Source organism: Heterodontus francisci, unplaced genomic scaffold (assembly GCF_036365525.1).
Source record: "Heterodontus francisci isolate sHetFra1 unplaced genomic scaffold, sHetFra1.hap1 HAP1_SCAFFOLD_526, whole genome shotgun sequence".
Classification (NCBI taxonomy): Eukaryota; Metazoa; Chordata; class Chondrichthyes; order Heterodontiformes; family Heterodontidae; genus Heterodontus; species Heterodontus francisci.
The window spans coordinates 887501-905880 of NW_027141143.1; the positions used below are offsets into that span (position 1 = coordinate 887501).

Sequence of the window (18380 nt, forward strand, 5' to 3'; positions counted from 1 at the left end):
AGTGTGGGAAGGGATTCACTCAGTTATCAAACCTGCAGACACACCAGCGAATTCACACTGGGGAGAGGCCATTCACCTGCACTGAGTGTGGAAAGGGATACATTCATTTATGCGCCCTACTAACACACCAACGAGTTCACACTGGGGAGAGGCCATTCACCTGCTCTGATTGTGGGAAGGGATTCACTGCTTCATCCACCCTGCAGATACACCAGCGAGTTCACACTGGGGAGAGGCCATTCACCTGCTCCGAGTGTGGGAAGGGATTCACTACTTCATGCAAGCTGGTGAAACACAAGCGAGTTCACACTGGTGAGAGGCCATTCACCTGCTCTGAGTGTGGGAAGGGATTTGCTGATTCAACTGCTCGGCTGACGCACCAGCGAGTTCACACTGGAGAGCGGCCATTCACCTGCTCCGTATGTGGGAAGAGATTTACTCAGTCATCCCACCTGGTGTCACATCAGTTCATTCACATTGGGGAGAGGTCATTCATCTGCTCCGTGTGTAGGAAGGGATTCACTCAGCCATCCTATCTGCTGAGACACCAGCGAGTTCACAGATAATTACAGGGGTTGGATTCTGCTGTTGCTGCTGTTAATCATATCCAGACTGAACCATGTTCATTCTGACAGTTGGGGTTTATTTCTGATGTCAGTTGCTCCTCTTGGACTGAGCGTCTGCCCCACAGCATCTCTCGTTCATGTGTGAATAGACCATCATGTCTTCAAACCTCATTTTCAATTGAAATCCACTCAGTGAATGTACTGAACAAAAGATGAACAATAAACAGATCACAGGCCAATCCTGTAACTCTATATTGACAGGAGAAAGTCTGTTCTTTACCTCAAGAATGAGGCTGTTTAAGCTGTGTGTGTTTCTAAGCACTCGTGGACTGGAGCTGTTGGACAGACAGGCTGTTCACAACTGTTAACGTGTCAGATAGTGAAGGAATTACTCTTCAAGTAAACTCACCAATTTATAAGCTCAGACTCCGGTCCCTGCTGTAATTAATACTCAGCATCCATTAGTGTTGATTTACAGTCAATCACTGAATCGTCTGGTTAATCTTTGTTACTTGTTTTGTGAAATACTCTCCCTATTAGTGCTGAACTGCTGGATAACTCTGATTACATTTAAATGTGTTTATACATGTTTATAAAGTGTCTGTGTGTCCAGATTTAACTAAGTTGTGATTTGTAACCAATAAATGATGTTTCGGGTATGACTTGTCATCTGGTATCTTGGTGATTTGTCAAGAAAGATTTAATTCACTCACTCAGTAGCTCGAGAGGAACCAGACTGAGGTTTAATGAACATAAGAAATAGAAGCTGGAGGAGGCCATTTGGCCCTTCGAACCTGTTCTGACATTCACCCAGATCATGGCTGATCTTCTCAACTCCACCTTCCTGCACTATCTCCATATCCCTTAATTCCCTCAGTACCCAAAAATCTATCAATCTCTGTCTTAAATATACTCAATGACTGAGCATCCACTGCTCCCTGGGGAAGACAATTCCAAACCCTTTCAATGAAGAAATTTCTCCTCATTTCAGTCTTAAATGTCTGATCCCTTATCCTGAGACAGTGACCCGGTGTTCTAGATTGCCCAGACAGGGGAAACATTTTCTCAGCATCGACCCTGCCAAGTCCCTTAAGGATTGATGTTTCAGTCAGATCACATCTCCTTCTAAACCCCAGGGAATATGGGCCTAATCTACTCAATCTCTCCTCATAGGAGGAGATGGAGCAGAGTGGGGGTGCTGTACAATAGTGGTTCTGTTACTGAACTAGTAATCCAGAGGCCTGGACTAATGATGCTGAGACATGAATTCAAATCCCACCACTGCAATTAAAACACTAGGATCAATATTGGTGACCATGAAACTACGGATTGTCCTAAAAATCCACCTGGTTCAGTAATTTTCTTCAGGGAAGGAAATCTGCCGTCCTTACCCGATCTGCTCTGTCTCCAGACCCACAGAAATGTGGTTGACTCTGAACTACACGATGAAATGGCTGAGCTAGTCACTCAGTTATATTCAAGGAAGTAGCTCACCACCACCTTCTCAGGGGCAATTGGGGATAGGCAATAAATGCTGGCCATTTCAGGAACACCCACAGACCATGAATAAATAGAACAATCCCAGGAACCAGACTAGTGAACCTTCATTGCATTCCCACAATGGTGGTATATCATTCCTTAGCAAGGAGACCAAAACTGCACACACTGCTCCAGGTGGGGCCTCACCAATGTCCTGCATAATTGTAGTAAGACTTCTTTCACTTCTACCCCAATCCCTTTGTAACGAAAGCTAACATACTATTTGCTTTCCTAATTTCCTAATCCTGAGGGTGGCGCAGTGGTTAGCACAGCAGCCTCACAGCTTCAGGGACCCGGGTTCGATTCCGGGGACTGTCTGTGTGGAGTTTGCAAGTTCTCCCTGTGTCTGCGTGGGTTTCCTCCCACAAGCCAGAAGACTTGCAGGTTGATAGGTAAATTGGCCATTATAAATTGTCACTAGTATAGGTAGGTGGTAGGGAAATATAGGGACAGGTGGGGATGTTTGGTAGGAATATGGGATTAGTGTAGGATTAGTATAAATGTGTGGTTGATGTTCGGCACAGACACGGTGGGCCGAAGGGCCTGTTTCAGTGCTGTATCTCTAATCTAATCTAATCTACTCGCTTTCCCTCGATGTTAGCTTCCTGTGATTCATGTACAAGGACACTGTGACATGTGCTTTGCTTTTAACAAAGGAAAAAACTTGGAGTTCTGTGTTTTGCAAGACTGAGAAAATTGAATGCTGAACTGGGTGGGGCACAGTCTCCAAGGCAACTTGTTTCCAAGCAACAACAGCAAGGAAAATGATCGGTCACGTGACATTGTTAAGAGTTCAATTTCACTTTGCTTTGTGAAAGATCAGTGCTGGGCAGGCAGGAGGCAGAACAAACTGGCTGGGACTTGTGTTTTTTGGCAGACTCGAAAAAGACCTCTCCCTGAAAAGAAGGCATCTCTTGTAGAACAAAATTCCACATTTGAGTTATGTCTGTGTTCTGCCTGGAGAGGAAAAGACCCAGAGAAAGCAGAGTTGCTGCTGTCTGTGGAGAAAGGCTCATTTGCTGAGAGGAAGCCCTGCATTGTTAAAGGTAGCAAATTCCTATTGCTTCTGAAAAATCTCTGTCTCAAGAGTGATTCCTGTTACTCATGTGCTTTTTGGGAGATCCTGAAATCTCAAGAAAGCTACTATTGCTGGACTGCAACTTTAAAATTTAAGTAGACCTTTTGCTGAAAGATCTGTGTGACGCCTGCTGGAGACAAATTGCCTTGACCGTCTCCTCATCACAGACTGCTCAACAAACGTGCCTGGAGAGACTTTGAGTGGCTTCTGACTTTTCAACTCTGGGCCACCTCACCAATTTCAAAATATCCTACCAGACCACCAACAATTTTATTATTCTGAAGAAACAGTTGAACACCAAAAACTCTTTCTCCCCAGTTAACTGTTTTTTGAATATATGTGTGTGTGCATGAGGCTTGGGAAGAATAAGAAGTTTTTTTAAATATATATATGCATTGATTCATCCCATTATTGTCTAAGATTTAGTTTATTAATAAATAGTTAATTTTGTTGTTTGAAGAAATCTGGTTTTGTGTGCTTTATTCTGGGGGATAAATAAAGTGTTTAATTTGGCTAATTTCTAGTAGATGGGAAACTTTACTAATACGCTGTGACCTGTGAAGCAGTGGGACTGAACTAACAGTGCATTACTCCCACCTTGGTCGTAACAACACCTAGGTCCCTCTGAATGCAAACATTTCTCAGTTTCTCAACATACATTTTAAAAATTGTTTTTTAAAAATTTTTCTTATCAAAGTGGATAACTTCACATTTCACTGTATTGGAATCCATTTACCATGTTTTTACCCACTCACCCACCCAACCTGTCTGTATCCCTCTGAAGCCTCTTTCTGTCTTCCTCATTTCTTGCTTTCCCACCTAACTTTGTATCATCAGCAAACCTGCATACATTACACTCAATCCCTTCATCTGAGTCATTTCTATCAATTGTAAATAGCTGAAGCCCAAGCTACTTTCCCCTACTAGTTACAGCTTGCCAACTTGAAAATGACCCATTTATTCCTGCTGTCTGCTTTCTGTCCATTAACCAATCTCAATCCATGCTAATAGATTAACTCAATCCCATGAGTCCTAACTGCGTAATAACCTCTGGTGTGGCACCTTATCAAATGCTTCTTGCTTCTTAAAAATCCAAATAAACTACTGCTTCCCCCTTATTCACCTTACTAGTTACATCCTCAAGAAACTACAACAGATTTGTTAAACGTGATTTCTCTTTCACAAGTCCATGTTGTCTCTTTTTAATCATATTATGATTTTCTGAGTGTCCTGTTACCATTTCCCCGAATAATACATTCTAACATTTTGCCTACAACTGATGTGAGGCTAATTGGTTGATAGTTCCCCATTTTCTCTCTTTCTGCTTTCTTGAATAGCAAGGTTATGTTTGCTACCTTTCAATCCTTGGGAACTGCTCTTGAATCTATGGAATTCTGGAAGAGCAAAACCAATGCATCCACTATTTCTGCAGCTACCTCTTTTAAAACCTGAGGATGAAAGTTGTCTGGTCCAGGGGATTTGTTGCCACTTAGTCCCTTTAATTTTTCCATTCCTATTTCTTTACTTATACTGATTTCTTTCAGTTCCTCATTCTCACTAGACACTTGGTTTCCTATTTCTGGAATGTTTTTGTGTTTTCTACCATGAAGACAGATACAAATCATTTGTTTAATGTCTCTGCCATTTCCCTATTCCCCATTTTAATTTCAACTGTCTCTCTCCAATGGGCCCTCATTTCCTTTCTCTAATCTCTTCCTATTTCTATAGGTATAGAAACATTTACAATCTGTTTTTATGTCTCTTGTTAATCTGCACTCAGATTTTTTTTTCCTTATTAATTTCTTGATCCTGCTTTGCTGAATTCTAAAATCCATCCAATCCTCAGGCATACCACTTTTTTGGGGATCATTATAAGTCTCTTCCTTCAATCTAATACTACCTCTAACTCCTCTTGTTCGCCATGGTTGGACCACTTTTTCTATGGGATTTCTGTGACTTAACGGATTGTACATTTGTTACAAATTATGTATTAATTCTTAAAATGCAAGCCATTGCTTATCTACCATCATATCTTTTGATGTAGTGTCCCAATCTACTTTAGCCAACTTGCCCCTCATCCTGCGAAGTTTGCTTTGTTTCGACGGAAGATCCCAGTATTGTCCCAAACTAAATTACTTTAAAACTCAATAGAAAATTCGACCATATAATGGTTACACTTCCCTCGAGGCCTCTTTACTACAAGGTTATTAATGAACCCTTTCTCAACTCATTATTTCATGAAAGTGATGTATTTGAGTCTGAATTCAGCCTTATGTCATCTCCCAGTGGACTTATACTGTCCTGTTAGTGCTGGGTCAGGCCTTGTCCAGCTCAAACAGCCCAGATAACAGGAGCCAACGAGCCTTATTTCACTCCTTCGGGTGGTTTGTTTCTTGAGGTTCAGATTATCATTAAAATAACAACACACACTGTGTCCACCCATCGTTCTCCCAGACGCACCGTCACCTCACAGTCAGGATCATGTGTCTATGAAGGGGAGATTGTTGTCCTGTCTAGACCACCCTGAAAACCCTTGCTCCATAATGGTCAGGAGTAGACGGTCTCGGTATTATGAGAGGAGCCTCAGGGAATCAGTCCCAGTGATCCTGTAAAACAGAGGAACACATGAGTGGGAGGAGGCCATTCAGCCCCTCGAGCCTGTTCCTCTATTCAGTTATATCATGACTGATCCATATCACAACTGCCTTTACCCATGTTGATTACATATCCCTGTAAACTTACCCAATAAAAATATGTCACTCTCAAGTTTTGACATTTTCCTTTTCTCCCCATCCATAGCAGCTTTTTGGGGGAACAGTGTTCCAGATTTCACTATCCTTTGTGTGAAGAAGTGCTCCCTGACAGCACCCCTGAATGGCCCAGCTCTAATTTTAATGTTGTGTCATCTTATTCTGCATTCCACCAACAGAGGAAATCATTTTTCTTTATCGACCCTCTTAAAACCTTTAATCTTCTTTATTACATGAATTACATCACCCCTTAATCTTCATACACAATGAAATACAAGCCCAGTCTATATGACCTGTCCTCACAATTTAACCCTTTTAGTCCTGATATCATTCTGGTGAATGTGCAGTGTACCTCCTGCACAGCTGATATATCCTTCCTGAGATGTGCTGCCCAGAACTGAACACCTCACACGTTTTGTCTTTCATCACACCATTAACATACCGTTTGCCTTTGTTCCATGACCTTCTGGTCAGGTATTCTCTGTGACCTTGTCCAGAAAAACACATCTTTTGTTATCTCTTGCACCATCCCCGTTTTACTAGCTTAAAACCTTTTACATTTCTAACATTTGTCAGTTCTGATGAAAGGTCAGTGACCTGAAACATTAACTCTGCTTCTCTCTCCACAGAAGCTGCCAGACCTGCTGAGTATTTCCAGCATTTCTTGTTTTTATTTCAGATTTCCAGCATCTGCAGTATTTTGCTTTTATTTACCTCACTTCAGATGATGTGTAACCAGAGTTGCATATAACTGCAGCATTACTTTCACCCTTCAGATAAAGGCGGACAATCCATTAGACATTTTAATTCCCTTTTCTCTCAGTCCAGTAGTTTTTAGTGATTTCTGTGCATGAAACCCTAAATCTCTCTATCCCTTCACAGTTCCTAACTTTTTTTTAGAAAATATTCTGATTCATCTTCCTTAGATCTAAGTTACCAGAATGGTTCCAGGGATGGGAGATTTTAGTTACAAGGTGAGGTTGTAAAAGCTGGGGTTGTTCTCTTTCGCACAAAGGAGATTGCGGGGAGATTTAATCAAAGTGTAAAAGATTATGACAGGCATGGATAAGTTAGACAAGGAAAACTGTTCCCATTAACTAATGGTACAAGGATTAGGGGACACAGATTGAAAGTTTTGGGCCAGAGATGCAGAGGGAATAGAAGGAAGCACTTTTTTACACAGTGGGTAGTAATGATCTGGAATTCGCTGCCCATGAGGGTGGTGGAAGCAGAGACAATCAGTGATTTCAAGAGGAAATTGGATGGTCACTTGAAGGAAATAAACTTGCAGGACTACAGGGGTCAAGCAGGGGAGTAGGACTGACTGGATTACCGTGTTGAGAACTGTCATGGAATGTCTCTGTTCAAAACAGCCCCTGGTACCTAAATTAACATGACAATGGGCAAGATCTCAGCACCTAATAGTCCCTCTCACATTTTACATCTGTTCCCACTTTACAGTCTCTGGGTTTATTGTGGGGATGTGTAAATGATGCAGAGATTGTCAATGTTAGTGAGTGACAGAGAAAAGGCTATTGATGTGTCTTTTATTATAAAAAGTCTTTGCTTTGTTCTCAACAATATTTCATTTCTCTCTCCAGGAGACGCTAGCAGCTGTAACATGTCAATGCAGAGAGTGTGTGTGTTTTGACACGAGGAATTCTTGGACAAGAGCTTCCTCCAGAGTGGAATAATAATAATAATAAATAAATAGGTTTCTCTGTGTCACTCATTCTTACCTAAATAAAAAAGTCTTGTGTTTTTGGGGGGTTTGAGATATTTTTACAACAAGGTGGAGGCGGAAGGGGTCTCAGAAACACAAAGGTTGAGAACCGCTGTTCCAGAGCACCCGATGTAACCTGTATATTTCACGCTCTCTATCTCTTCCTCCAACTTTATCACTGCACCTCCCTGGCTCTCAGCCTCTCCACATCTTTCAAGGCTTGAAACAAAGACAAAAACACCTCACGTCCCGCTCAGAGAACTCCTCTATGCTGATGATGCTATACGAGTCTCTCACACAGAACCTGAGCTACAAAGCTCATGGACTGTCTTTCTCATGCCTGTAATTTGTTCTCCTTGACTATAAGCATGAAGAAAACCATGGTCATGATACAAGCTGTTGAAACCCCAGCCTTGATCTCACAAATAACACCTAACTGGAAGTGATGAGCAAATTCTGCTACCTTGGTTCCACAGTGAGAAATAAATTGTCTCGTGATTGCAGAGCTCGACACACACAGAGGGAAAGAAGCTACCACTTTTGGCCAACTTGTGAAAGGTGCATGGGATAACATCATGCTGACCATTAGGACCAAGCTAATAGTTTATAAGGTCTGTGATCTCAACACCTTGCTGTATGGCTATGAAACATGTGTGATTGACAGCTACCAGGAAAAGTAGCTCAATAATTTCCATCTTTGCTGTCTGTGGCCCATTATGGGTATATCCTGGCAGCACAAAATCACAAATGTGGCAGTCCTCTCAAAGGCAGAGCTCCCAAGTGTGTTGGCACTAATCAAACAGAGGTGGCTTTGGTGGATCAGACAAGTCCACAAGATAGAGGATGGTTGCAAACCCAAGGACCAAGGTAGCTGGGGCCAGACAACCAGTGGGCACCCAAGGCTCCGCTTCAAGGTTGCTTGCAAGCTTGACCTGAAGGCCCGAAATGTCGACTATCGCACTTGGGAGTCACTAGCTGACGAAGGAGGGAAATAGCAACAACTCACAGCATCACTTGACAGCTTCATGTGCAGCACTTGTGGCAGAGCCCGCGTCTCAACGATTGGCTTTTACAGCCATCAGCAAAGGTGAACCAAGAGAAGATCCCCCCTCCCCCCAAATGGCTTGTTTGCTTCATGTCAATCATCTTTCGTAGATGAAAGGATGACAACCCACTGTTTCCCTCGCTCTCTCCTTCCTCTCTCTCCCACTTCTCTCATTCAGAGAGAAAGATAGGGAGAAAGAGAGAGACACACAGAGAGAAATCCACAACCAGAAACTCAACGAATGACCTCCTTCTATGCTGTAAATGACTCCATGACTCTAAAATGAGTTAAAATGGCTGCTGCACATTGTATTTAAACATCAAAATACATCTCACTGCCTAAAACACAAGCATATGTAGGAGGGAGGGTTTTGGTTTCCTGGATAATTGGGGCTCTTTCCGGGGTAGGTGGGACCTCTACAAACAGGATGGTCTTCACCTGAACCAGAGGGGTACCAATATCCTGGGGGGGAGATTTGTTAGTGCTCTTCGGGGGGGTTTAAACTAAATCAGCAGGGGAATGGGAACCTAAATTGCAGTGCCAGTGTACAGGCTGTTGAGAGTAGTGAGGTAGGGGATAAGGTTACAGGGACGCAAGAGGGCACTGGCAAGCAAGAACTTGGTTTAAAGTGTGTCTACTTCAACGCCAGGAACATCCGGAATAAGGTGGGTGAGCTTGCAGCATGGGTTGGTACCTGGGATCCTGATGTTGTGGCCATTTCGGAGACATGGGTAGAGCAGGGGCAGGAATGGATGTTGCAGGTTCCGGGATTTAGATGTTTCAGAAAGAACAGAGAAGAGGGTAAAAGAGGGGGGGGGTGTGGCATTGTTAATCAAGGAAAGTATTACAGCGGCAGAAAGGACGTTTGAGGACTCGTCTACTGAGGTAGTATGGGCCGAGGTTAGAAACAGGAGAGGAGAGGTCACCCTGTTGGGAGTTTTCTATAGACCTCCGAATAGTTCCAGAGATGTAGAGGAAAGGATAGCGAAGATGATTCTCGACAGGAGCGAGAGTAACAGGGTAGTGGTTATGGGGGACTTTAACTTTCCAAATATTGACTGGAAATACTATAGTTCGAGTACTTTAGATGGGTCTGTTTTTGTCCAGTGTGTGCAGGAGGGTTTTCTGACACAGTATGTGGACAGGCCAACCAGGGGCGATGCCACATTGGATTTGGTACTGGGTAATGAACCCGGCCAGGTGTTCGATTTAGATGTAGGTGAGCACTTTGGCGATAGTGATCACAATTCGGTTAGGTTTACCTTAGCGATGGGCAGGGACAGGTATATACCGCAGGGCAAGAATTATAGCTGGGGGAAAGGAAATTATGACGCGATTAGGCAAGATTTAGGATGTGTAGGATGGGGAAGGAAACTGCAGGGGATGGGCACAAACGAAATGTGGAGCTTATTCAAGGAGCAGCTAATGCGTGTCCTTGATAAGTATGTACCTGTCAGGCAGGGAGGAAGTTGTCGAGCAAGGGAGCCGTGGTTTACTCAAGAAGTTGAAGCGCTTGTCAAGAGGAAGAGGGCGGCTTATGTTAGGATGAGACGTGAAGGCTCAGTTAGGGCGCTTGAGAGTTACAAGCTAGCCAGGAAGGATCTAAAGGGAGGGCTAAGAAGAGCAAGGAGAGGACACGAGAAGTCATTGGCGGATAGGATCAAAGAAAACCCTAAGGCTTTCTATAGGTATATCAGGAATAAACGAATGATAAGAGTTAGAACAGGGCCAATCAAGGATAGCAGTGGGAAGTTGTGTGCGGAATCAGAGGAGATAGGGGAAGCGTTAAATGAATATTTTTCGTCAGTATTTACAGTAGAGAAAGAAAATGTTGCCGAGGAGATTACTGAGATACAGCCTACTAGGCTAGATGGGATTGAGATTCACAAGGAGGAGGTGTTAGCAATTTTGGAAAGAGTGAAAATAGATAAGTCCCCTGGGCCAGATGGGATTTATCCTAGGATTCTCTGGGAAGCCAGGGAGGAGATTGCAGAGCCGTTGTTGTTGATCTTCAAGTCGTCATTGTCGACAGGAGTAGTGCCGGAGGACTGGAGGATAGCAAATGTTGTCCCCTTGTTCAAGAAGGGGAGTAGAGACAGCCCTGGTAATTATAGACCTGTGAGCCTTACTTCGGTTGTGGGTAAAATGTTGGAAAAGGTTATAAGAGACAGGATTTATAATCATCCTGAAAAGAATAAGTTCATTTGCGATAGTCAGCACGGTTTTGTGAAAGGTAGGTCGTGCCTCACAAACCTTATTGAGTTTTTCGAGAAGGTGACCAAACAGGTGGATGAGGGTAAAGCCGTGGATGTGGTGTATATGGATTTCAGTAAGGCGTTTGATAAGGTTCCCCACGGTAGGCTATTGCAGAAAATACGCAAGTATGGGGTTGAAGGTGATTTAGAGCTTTGGATCAGAAATTGGCTAGCTGAAAGAAGACAGAGGGTGGTGGTTGATGGCAAATGTTCATCCTGGAGTTTAGTTACTAGTGGTGTACCGCAAGGTTCTGTTTTGGGGCCACTGCTGTTTGTCATTTTTATAAACGACCTGGATGAGGGTGTAGAAGGGTGGGTTAGTAAATTTGCGGATGACACGAAGGTCGGTGGAGTTGTGGATAGTGTCGAAGGGTGTTGTAGGGTACAGAGGGACATAGATAGGCTGCAGAGCTGGGCTGAGAGATGGCAAATGGAGTTTAATGCGGAGAAGTGTGAGGTGATTCACTTTGGAAGGAGTAACAGCAATGCAGAGTACTGGGCTAATGGGAAGATTCTTGGTAGTGTAGATGAGCAGAGAGATCTTGGTATCCAGGTACATAAATCCCTGAAAGTTGCTACCCAGGTTAATAGGGCTGTTAAGAAGGCATATGGTGTGTTAGCCTTTATTAGTAGGGGGATCGAGTTTCAGAGCCACGGGGTCATGATGCAGCTGTACAAAACTCTGGTGAGGCCGCACCTGGAGTATTGCGTGCAGTTCTGGTCACCGCATTATAGGAAGGATGTCGAAGCTTTGGAAAGGGTGCAGAGGAGATTTACTAGGATGTTGCCTGGTATGGAAGGAAGGTCTTACGAGGAAAGGCTGAGGGACTTGGGGTTGTTTTCGTTAGAGAGAAGGAGGAGGAGAGGTGACTTAATAGAGACATACAAGATAATCAGAGGGTTAGATAGGGTGGATAGTGAGAGTCTTTTTCCTCGGATGAGGATGGCAAACACGAGGGGACATAGCTTTAAGTTGAGGGGTGAAAGATATAGGACAGATGTCAGAGGTAGTTTCTTTACGCAGAGAGTAGTAGGGGCGTGGAACGCCCTGCCTGCAACAGTAGTAGACTCGCCAACTTTAAGGGCATTTAAGTGGTCATTGGATAGACATATGGATGTAAATGGAATAGTGTAGGTCAGATGATCGGCGCAACATCGAGGGCCGAAGGGCCTGTACTGCGCTGTAATATTCTAAAAAAAACATTGTGAAAGCAGTCCTGATGCTGTGAAATTAATCAAATAATTACTGTGTAAAGTGTGGCCATTGTTGAAAAGTCCAAAACGCTGAAGGCATTGTGTGCACAGCAAGATCCCACAAGCAGAAATGTGATGATAGTTAGATAATTGGGAGCCACTCCTTCCCCATTCTCTCCCACTTATAATAACAACAAATCACATCGCTGTCTGTCGCATTTTTATTATTTATCAAAAGTTTAAACAGAAAAAAGGAGAGAAGGCTGGGGAGAAATAGAGAGAGTGGGCTGGAGAGAGACAGAAATAGGTCTGTACACCATTGCAATGCAGAAAACACTGCAAAATGTGTGCACAGCAAGATCCCACAAACAGCAATGTGATCATAGCCAGATAAATCTGTTTTAGGTAGGAGTTTATTAATATACAAGGCAAGAACATTGTTAGACAGGAGTCCAGGGTTCCCTCTCTCAGTTTCACAGACAATCTCTCAGCAACATCCAAATCACGATGATAAATCAGATGCTTAAAAGATTGATACAGTCACTCCTTCTGACCTTTTGTGTCCATCTCTCTCTCTGTCTCTTTATCTCTGTGTCTCTTACCTTTTTCTGTTCCTGTCTCTCCCTAACTCTGTTCTCCTAAATTACTATCCAGATTACATCCCTGTCTCTCCTTTTCATGCTCTATCACTCTCTCTCTTTCCATAGCTCTGCCTCCTTCTCTCTATCCTGAATGAAATCATAATTGAAATATGCTACAAAATATTTCTCTTAGCATTTAGAGTCATCGAGTCAGAGTTATACAGCACAGAAACAGGCCGTTTGGTCCATCGTGTTTGTGCCAGTCATCAAGGACCTAGATATTCTAATCCCATTTTCCAGTACTTGGCCCGTGGCCTTGTATGCTATGGCATTTCAAGTGCTCATCTAAATACATCTGAAATGTTGTGAGGGTTCTGACCTCTACCAATCCTTCAGACAGTGTGTTCCAGATTCCAACCACCCTCTGGGTGATTTTCTTTTCCCTCAATACCCCACTAAACCTCCTGCCCCTTACCTTAAATCTATGTCCCCTGGTTATTGACACCTCCGCTAAGGGAAAAAGTTTCTTCCTATCTACCCAATCAATGCTCCTCATAATTTTATATACCTCAATCATGTCCGCCCTCAGTCTTCTTTGCTCTAAGGAAAACAACCCTCGCCTATACAGTCTCTCATCACAGCTGAAATGCTCCAGCCCAGGCAACATCCTGGTGAATCTCCTCTACGTCCCCTCCAGTGCAATCATATCCTTCCGATACTGTGGCGACCAGAACTGTACACAGTACTCCAGCTGTGTCCTAACTAGCGTTTTGTACAGCTCCATCATAACCTCCGTGCTCTAATATTCTATACATCAGCTAATAAAGGCAACGACCCCATCTGCCTTCCTAACCATCTTATCTACCTGTGCTGCTGCCTTCAGTGATCTATGGACAAGTACACCCTAGGTACTTCCTAGGGTCCTACCATCCATTGTATATTCCCTTGCAATGTTAGTCCTCCCAAAATGCATCACCTCACACTTCTCAGGATTAAATTCCATTTGCCACAGCTGTGCTCATCTTACCAGCCCATCTATATCATCCTGTAATCTAAATCTTTCCTTCTCACTATTTACGACATCACCAATTTTTGTGTCATCTGCAAATGTACTGATCATACCTCCTTTATTCACATCTAAATCATTAATGTACACTAAAAACAGCAAGGGTCTCAGCAACGATCCCTGTGGTACACCACTGCACACAGGATCCAATTGCAAAAGCAACTGTCGACCATCACCCTCTGCCTTCAGCCACGAAGCCAATTTTGGATCCAATTTGCCAAATTGCTTGGGATCCCATGGGCTCTTACCTTCTTGACCAATCTCCCGTGCAGGACCTTGTCAAAAACCTTACTGAAGAGCGTGTAGACTACATCAATTGCTTTACCCTCATCTACACACCAAGTCACCTCCTCAAAACATTCAATCAACTTTGTTAGACATGATCTCCACCTGACAAAGCCATGCTGACACTTCTTGATTAATCCATGTCTCTCCAAGTGGAGATTAATCCTATCACTCAGAATTTTTTCCAATCGTTTCCCTACCACTGATGTTAGACTCACTGGCCTGTAATTACCTGGTTTATCTCTGCTACCCTTCTTGAATAAGGGCAATTTGGTAAATTGGATCCACAATTGGCTTAGTGGCAGGAGGCAGAGTATAAGGCTTGACAGTTGTTTTTGCGATTGGAAGCCTGTGACCAGTGCTGTACTGCAAGGATCTGTTGGGACCCTTGCTGTTTACAGTGTATATTCATGATTTAGATGTGAATATAGGAGGTACGATCAGTACATTCACAGATGACACGAAAATTGGTGATGTCATAAATAGTGAGGATGAAAGCTTTAGATTACAGGATGATATAGCTGGGCTGGTAAAATGGACAGAGCAGTGGCAAATGGAATTTAATCCTGAGAAATGTGAGGTGATGCATTTTGGGAAGTCTAGCAAAGCAGGTTATTATACAATGGATGGTAGGACCCTTGGAAGTACAGAGAGTCAGAGCGACATTGGTGTACTTGTCCATAGATCACTGAAGGCAGCAGCACAGGTAGATAAGGTGGTTAGGAAGGCATATGGGATACTTGTATCAATTAGCCGAGGCATAGAATATAAGTTCAGGGAGGTTATGATGGAACTGTATAAAATGCTAGTTAGGACACAGCTGGAGTACTGTGTACAGTTCTGGGCACCACACTACAGGAAAGATGTGACTGCACTGGAGAGGGTGCAGAGGAGATTCGCCAGGATGTTGCCTGGGCTGGAGCATTTCAGCTCTGAAGAGAGACTGGATAGGCTAGGGTTGTTTTCCTTAGAGCAGCGAAGTCTGAGTGGGGACAAGATTGAGGTATATAAAATTATGAGGAGCATAGATCGGGTAGGCAGGAAGAAACTTTTTTTCCCTTCGTTGAGGTCTCAATAACTAGGTGGCATAGATTTAAGGTAAGGGGCAGGAGGTTTAGAGGGGATTTGAGGAAAATAATTCTCAATCAAAGGGTGGTTGGAATCTGGAACACACAGCCTGAAGGGGTGGTAGAGGCAGGAACCCTCACAACATTTCAGAAGTATTTAGATGAGCACTTGAAACACCATAGCATACAAGTCTACGGGCCAAGTGCTGGAAAATGGGAATAGAATAGTTAGGTCCTTGATGGCCAGCATGGACAAGATGGGCCAAAGGGCCTGTGTCTGTGCTGTATAACTCGATAACTCTATGACTCTAAGGCAAAAGCAGGGATGTAATGCTGGAACTGTATAAAATGCTGTTTAGGCCACTGTTGGCGTGTTGCACACATTTCTGGTCATCACATTACAGAAAGGACATTTTTGTTCTGGAGAGAATACAGAGGAGATTTACAAGAATGCTGCCAGGGCTCGAAAGTTGCAGCAATGAGGAAATATTGAATAGGCTAGCATTGTTTTCCTTAAAACAGAGGAGGCTGAGGGGTGACTTAATTGAGGTGTACAAAATTATGAGGGGCCTAGATAGAGTAAACAGGAAGGACCTGTCTCCCTGAGTGGAGAGGTCAATTACCAGGGGGCACAGAGTTAAAGTGATTGGTAGAAGGATTAGAGGGGACATGAGGAAAGGTTTTTTCACCCAGAGGGTGGTGGGAGTCTGGAATTCACTGCCAGGATGGGTGCTGGAGGCAGAAACACTCAATTCTTTTGAAATACACCTGGACATGCACCTGAAATGCTGTAACCTGCAAGGCTACAGGCCAGGTGCTGGAAGGGGGATTAGATTGCGCAGCTAGTTTTTTCAGCCACCATGGACATGACAGGCTGAATGGCCTCCTCTGTGCCATAATTCTTCTACGGTTTTAAATCACATTAACGAACCATAAGGGTTTTTCCAGCAATCGATGATAATTTCAAGCCACCTTCACTGAGCAGAGTTAAAATAAGCTGGATTTGCATTAGTTAATGAAATCCAAAATGCAGCAGTGGCTGCCTTGGTGGGATTGAAATCTCAGCCCCTGAGTACAAGCCATGGCCTGTGGATTATAAATGCAATGACAACACAACAGCATCATGTACCCAAAGGAACCACAAAAAGTATCGCTGGTCAAAGCATTGGCCTGCATGGGGATTAAACCCACAACCTTGGTGTGATGAGCACCACACGCCAAGCAGCTGAACTAACAGGCTCCAATGTGGATAGTCCGTGTTAATGTTAATATTTCAGGTCTGTGACCTTTCATTCGAACTCTTGCTCTCTCAACAGATGCTGATGTTTTGATTTGAGATTTCCAACATGTACAGAACATTGCTGTTATTTCTATGTTCAAATGGCTTTGACAAAGTCTATTCATCCACAAACCCTGGATTACCAATTCAACAACCCAACTCGGCCTGCAGTTTGAATGAATTGTGTTTGGAAATTCATCTCACTTCCATCTTCCAAAGTGAAGACCTCGATTCATAGGATAATCCTGAAGAAAAGCACCTTTTAATCAGCCATCAATTATTTAACAGCCAAAGCCACTGTCAAGTGGTCGTGTGGCCGAGCAGTCTAAGGTGCTGGATTTAAGGTTCCAGTCTTTGTGTGGGTTTGGATTCCACTGCTGCCACAGTCTGTGTTCAGGCTTTGTTTGGACAGTGTTCTGATGGTTCTTAGTGAATGAATCCAAATCATCCATGTGTCCAGTTTCATTATCTTGGTTCCTGAGCTGATATTTCAAAGCATGACTAGTGCTCACAAACTCTGTGGGCCTGCAAGTGCAGTTTTATATTTACACTTGTCTTTTAATAAAGCTTCAATGTTAAGACCTTCTACGAGAACATTTTAAAAAGCCTCTATTGCTGTCAATGCTATTAGCAGCTCTGCAATTCTTTCAGATAACTCAACTTTAGAAAAGTCTCAATCCCCGCCATTGTCCCCACAGCGAGTGACAAATTAGTCGATTGTCTCTCTACACTGCTGTCAATGTGACATAAATTCCAACTGATGTCTCTTGAAATTGATTTTCACATGGATTTGTTCTTCTAGCGTGCTATATATTTTCTTAGGCTCTTTCTGATCATCTTCTGATAAGCCTGAGGTATGTAGTTTATGAAGACCTTCGATTCCAATAGCTATCTGAATTTGAACTGCGAGTTTATCTGGTTCTGGTGCAGCCAAATCAAGGAACCATAGCTTTATCATATGTTTGAAAAGTTTAAATTTGGGAAGAGGATTGTGGCTTTCCAATTCATACGTGGGAATTTAACTGACATCTTGCTGACATTTCTGGGATTTTCCATGATTTCCTAGGTAGGAAGAAACTTTCCAATTTTCATTCACTGGAAGGTTTCAATGTGTTACAGATCTAGCTGCCTGCAGTACTTTTACTTACCATCACCTGTTTCTGAACTCTATGGCACTGAGGGTCTGTGGCCCTGTTGCTCCCCTTCACACAGTTTTTCAGGCACTGTCCACAAAGTGGTGTTTTGGCGTGAACAGCACCATGATGTCTCAAATAGCTGTAATGGCTCTGATGGTTTTTTTCAGCATTTTATTTTAAGCCTGCCTTTGAATCGATCAGCACTGGCCTTAGCCTGCTTTTGAATTAACTTACACTGGCCTGAACGAAGTCAGCTCATCACACCCCCTTTGACACTGAACCGGTGTCCCCTCAGTACAGTTACTCACTGTTCCCAATGGAGTACTGCCTGCTGATAGTGTTTCACCTCTTAGAGCTCTGTTGACAGCTTCTGCTCCCCTTGCAGAATGCTGCTGTAGTCCCAAACTCAATCTGATACTCTCCCAATGTGCCTTCAAAACTCAAAATCTTTGACAAATCATTCACTGTGACCATATTGTGTTTCCTCTATCCTTCAATCGCAACCACACCAATCAGACAGATTGGACTGTTAAACTATATTGTGAGTTCTTTATTTAAAGATTGCAGCAGTAGGTGTGGAAAGAGACGCAGTGGTTTTTGTCGAGGTTCATCCCAAGCAGCTCTGTAACACAGGAGTCTGTGCTCTACGGGCTGTTCCTAGGGACGCACACCGAGACAAACATCAACTGCTGCTGGAGGACTATCAATTCGGTGAAAGACACCCTTTGGTCTACCCGAAACTTGCTGGTCTTCCAACGCAAAGAGTTGTCCACCACCGAATGTTGCAGACTGGCACATTCCAAGGTCCAGGACTAC

General features: G+C 43.4%; 1 protein-coding gene across 1 annotated transcript in view; it reads left to right on the forward strand.

Moving 5' to 3' along the window:
• LOC137362235 (zinc finger protein 239-like) overlaps window positions 1–566 on the forward strand; it is a 2929-nt gene extending 2363 nt beyond the window's left edge. Inside the window, exons 3-4 of the mRNA XM_068026672.1 lie at window positions 39–171; window positions 220–566. Of these exons, the coding sequence (XP_067882773.1) occupies window positions 39–171; window positions 220–566 (480 nt within the window). The remainder of the gene's footprint in view (window positions 1–38; window positions 172–219) is intronic.
• The last annotated feature ends 17814 nt before the right edge of the window (window positions 567–18380 follow it).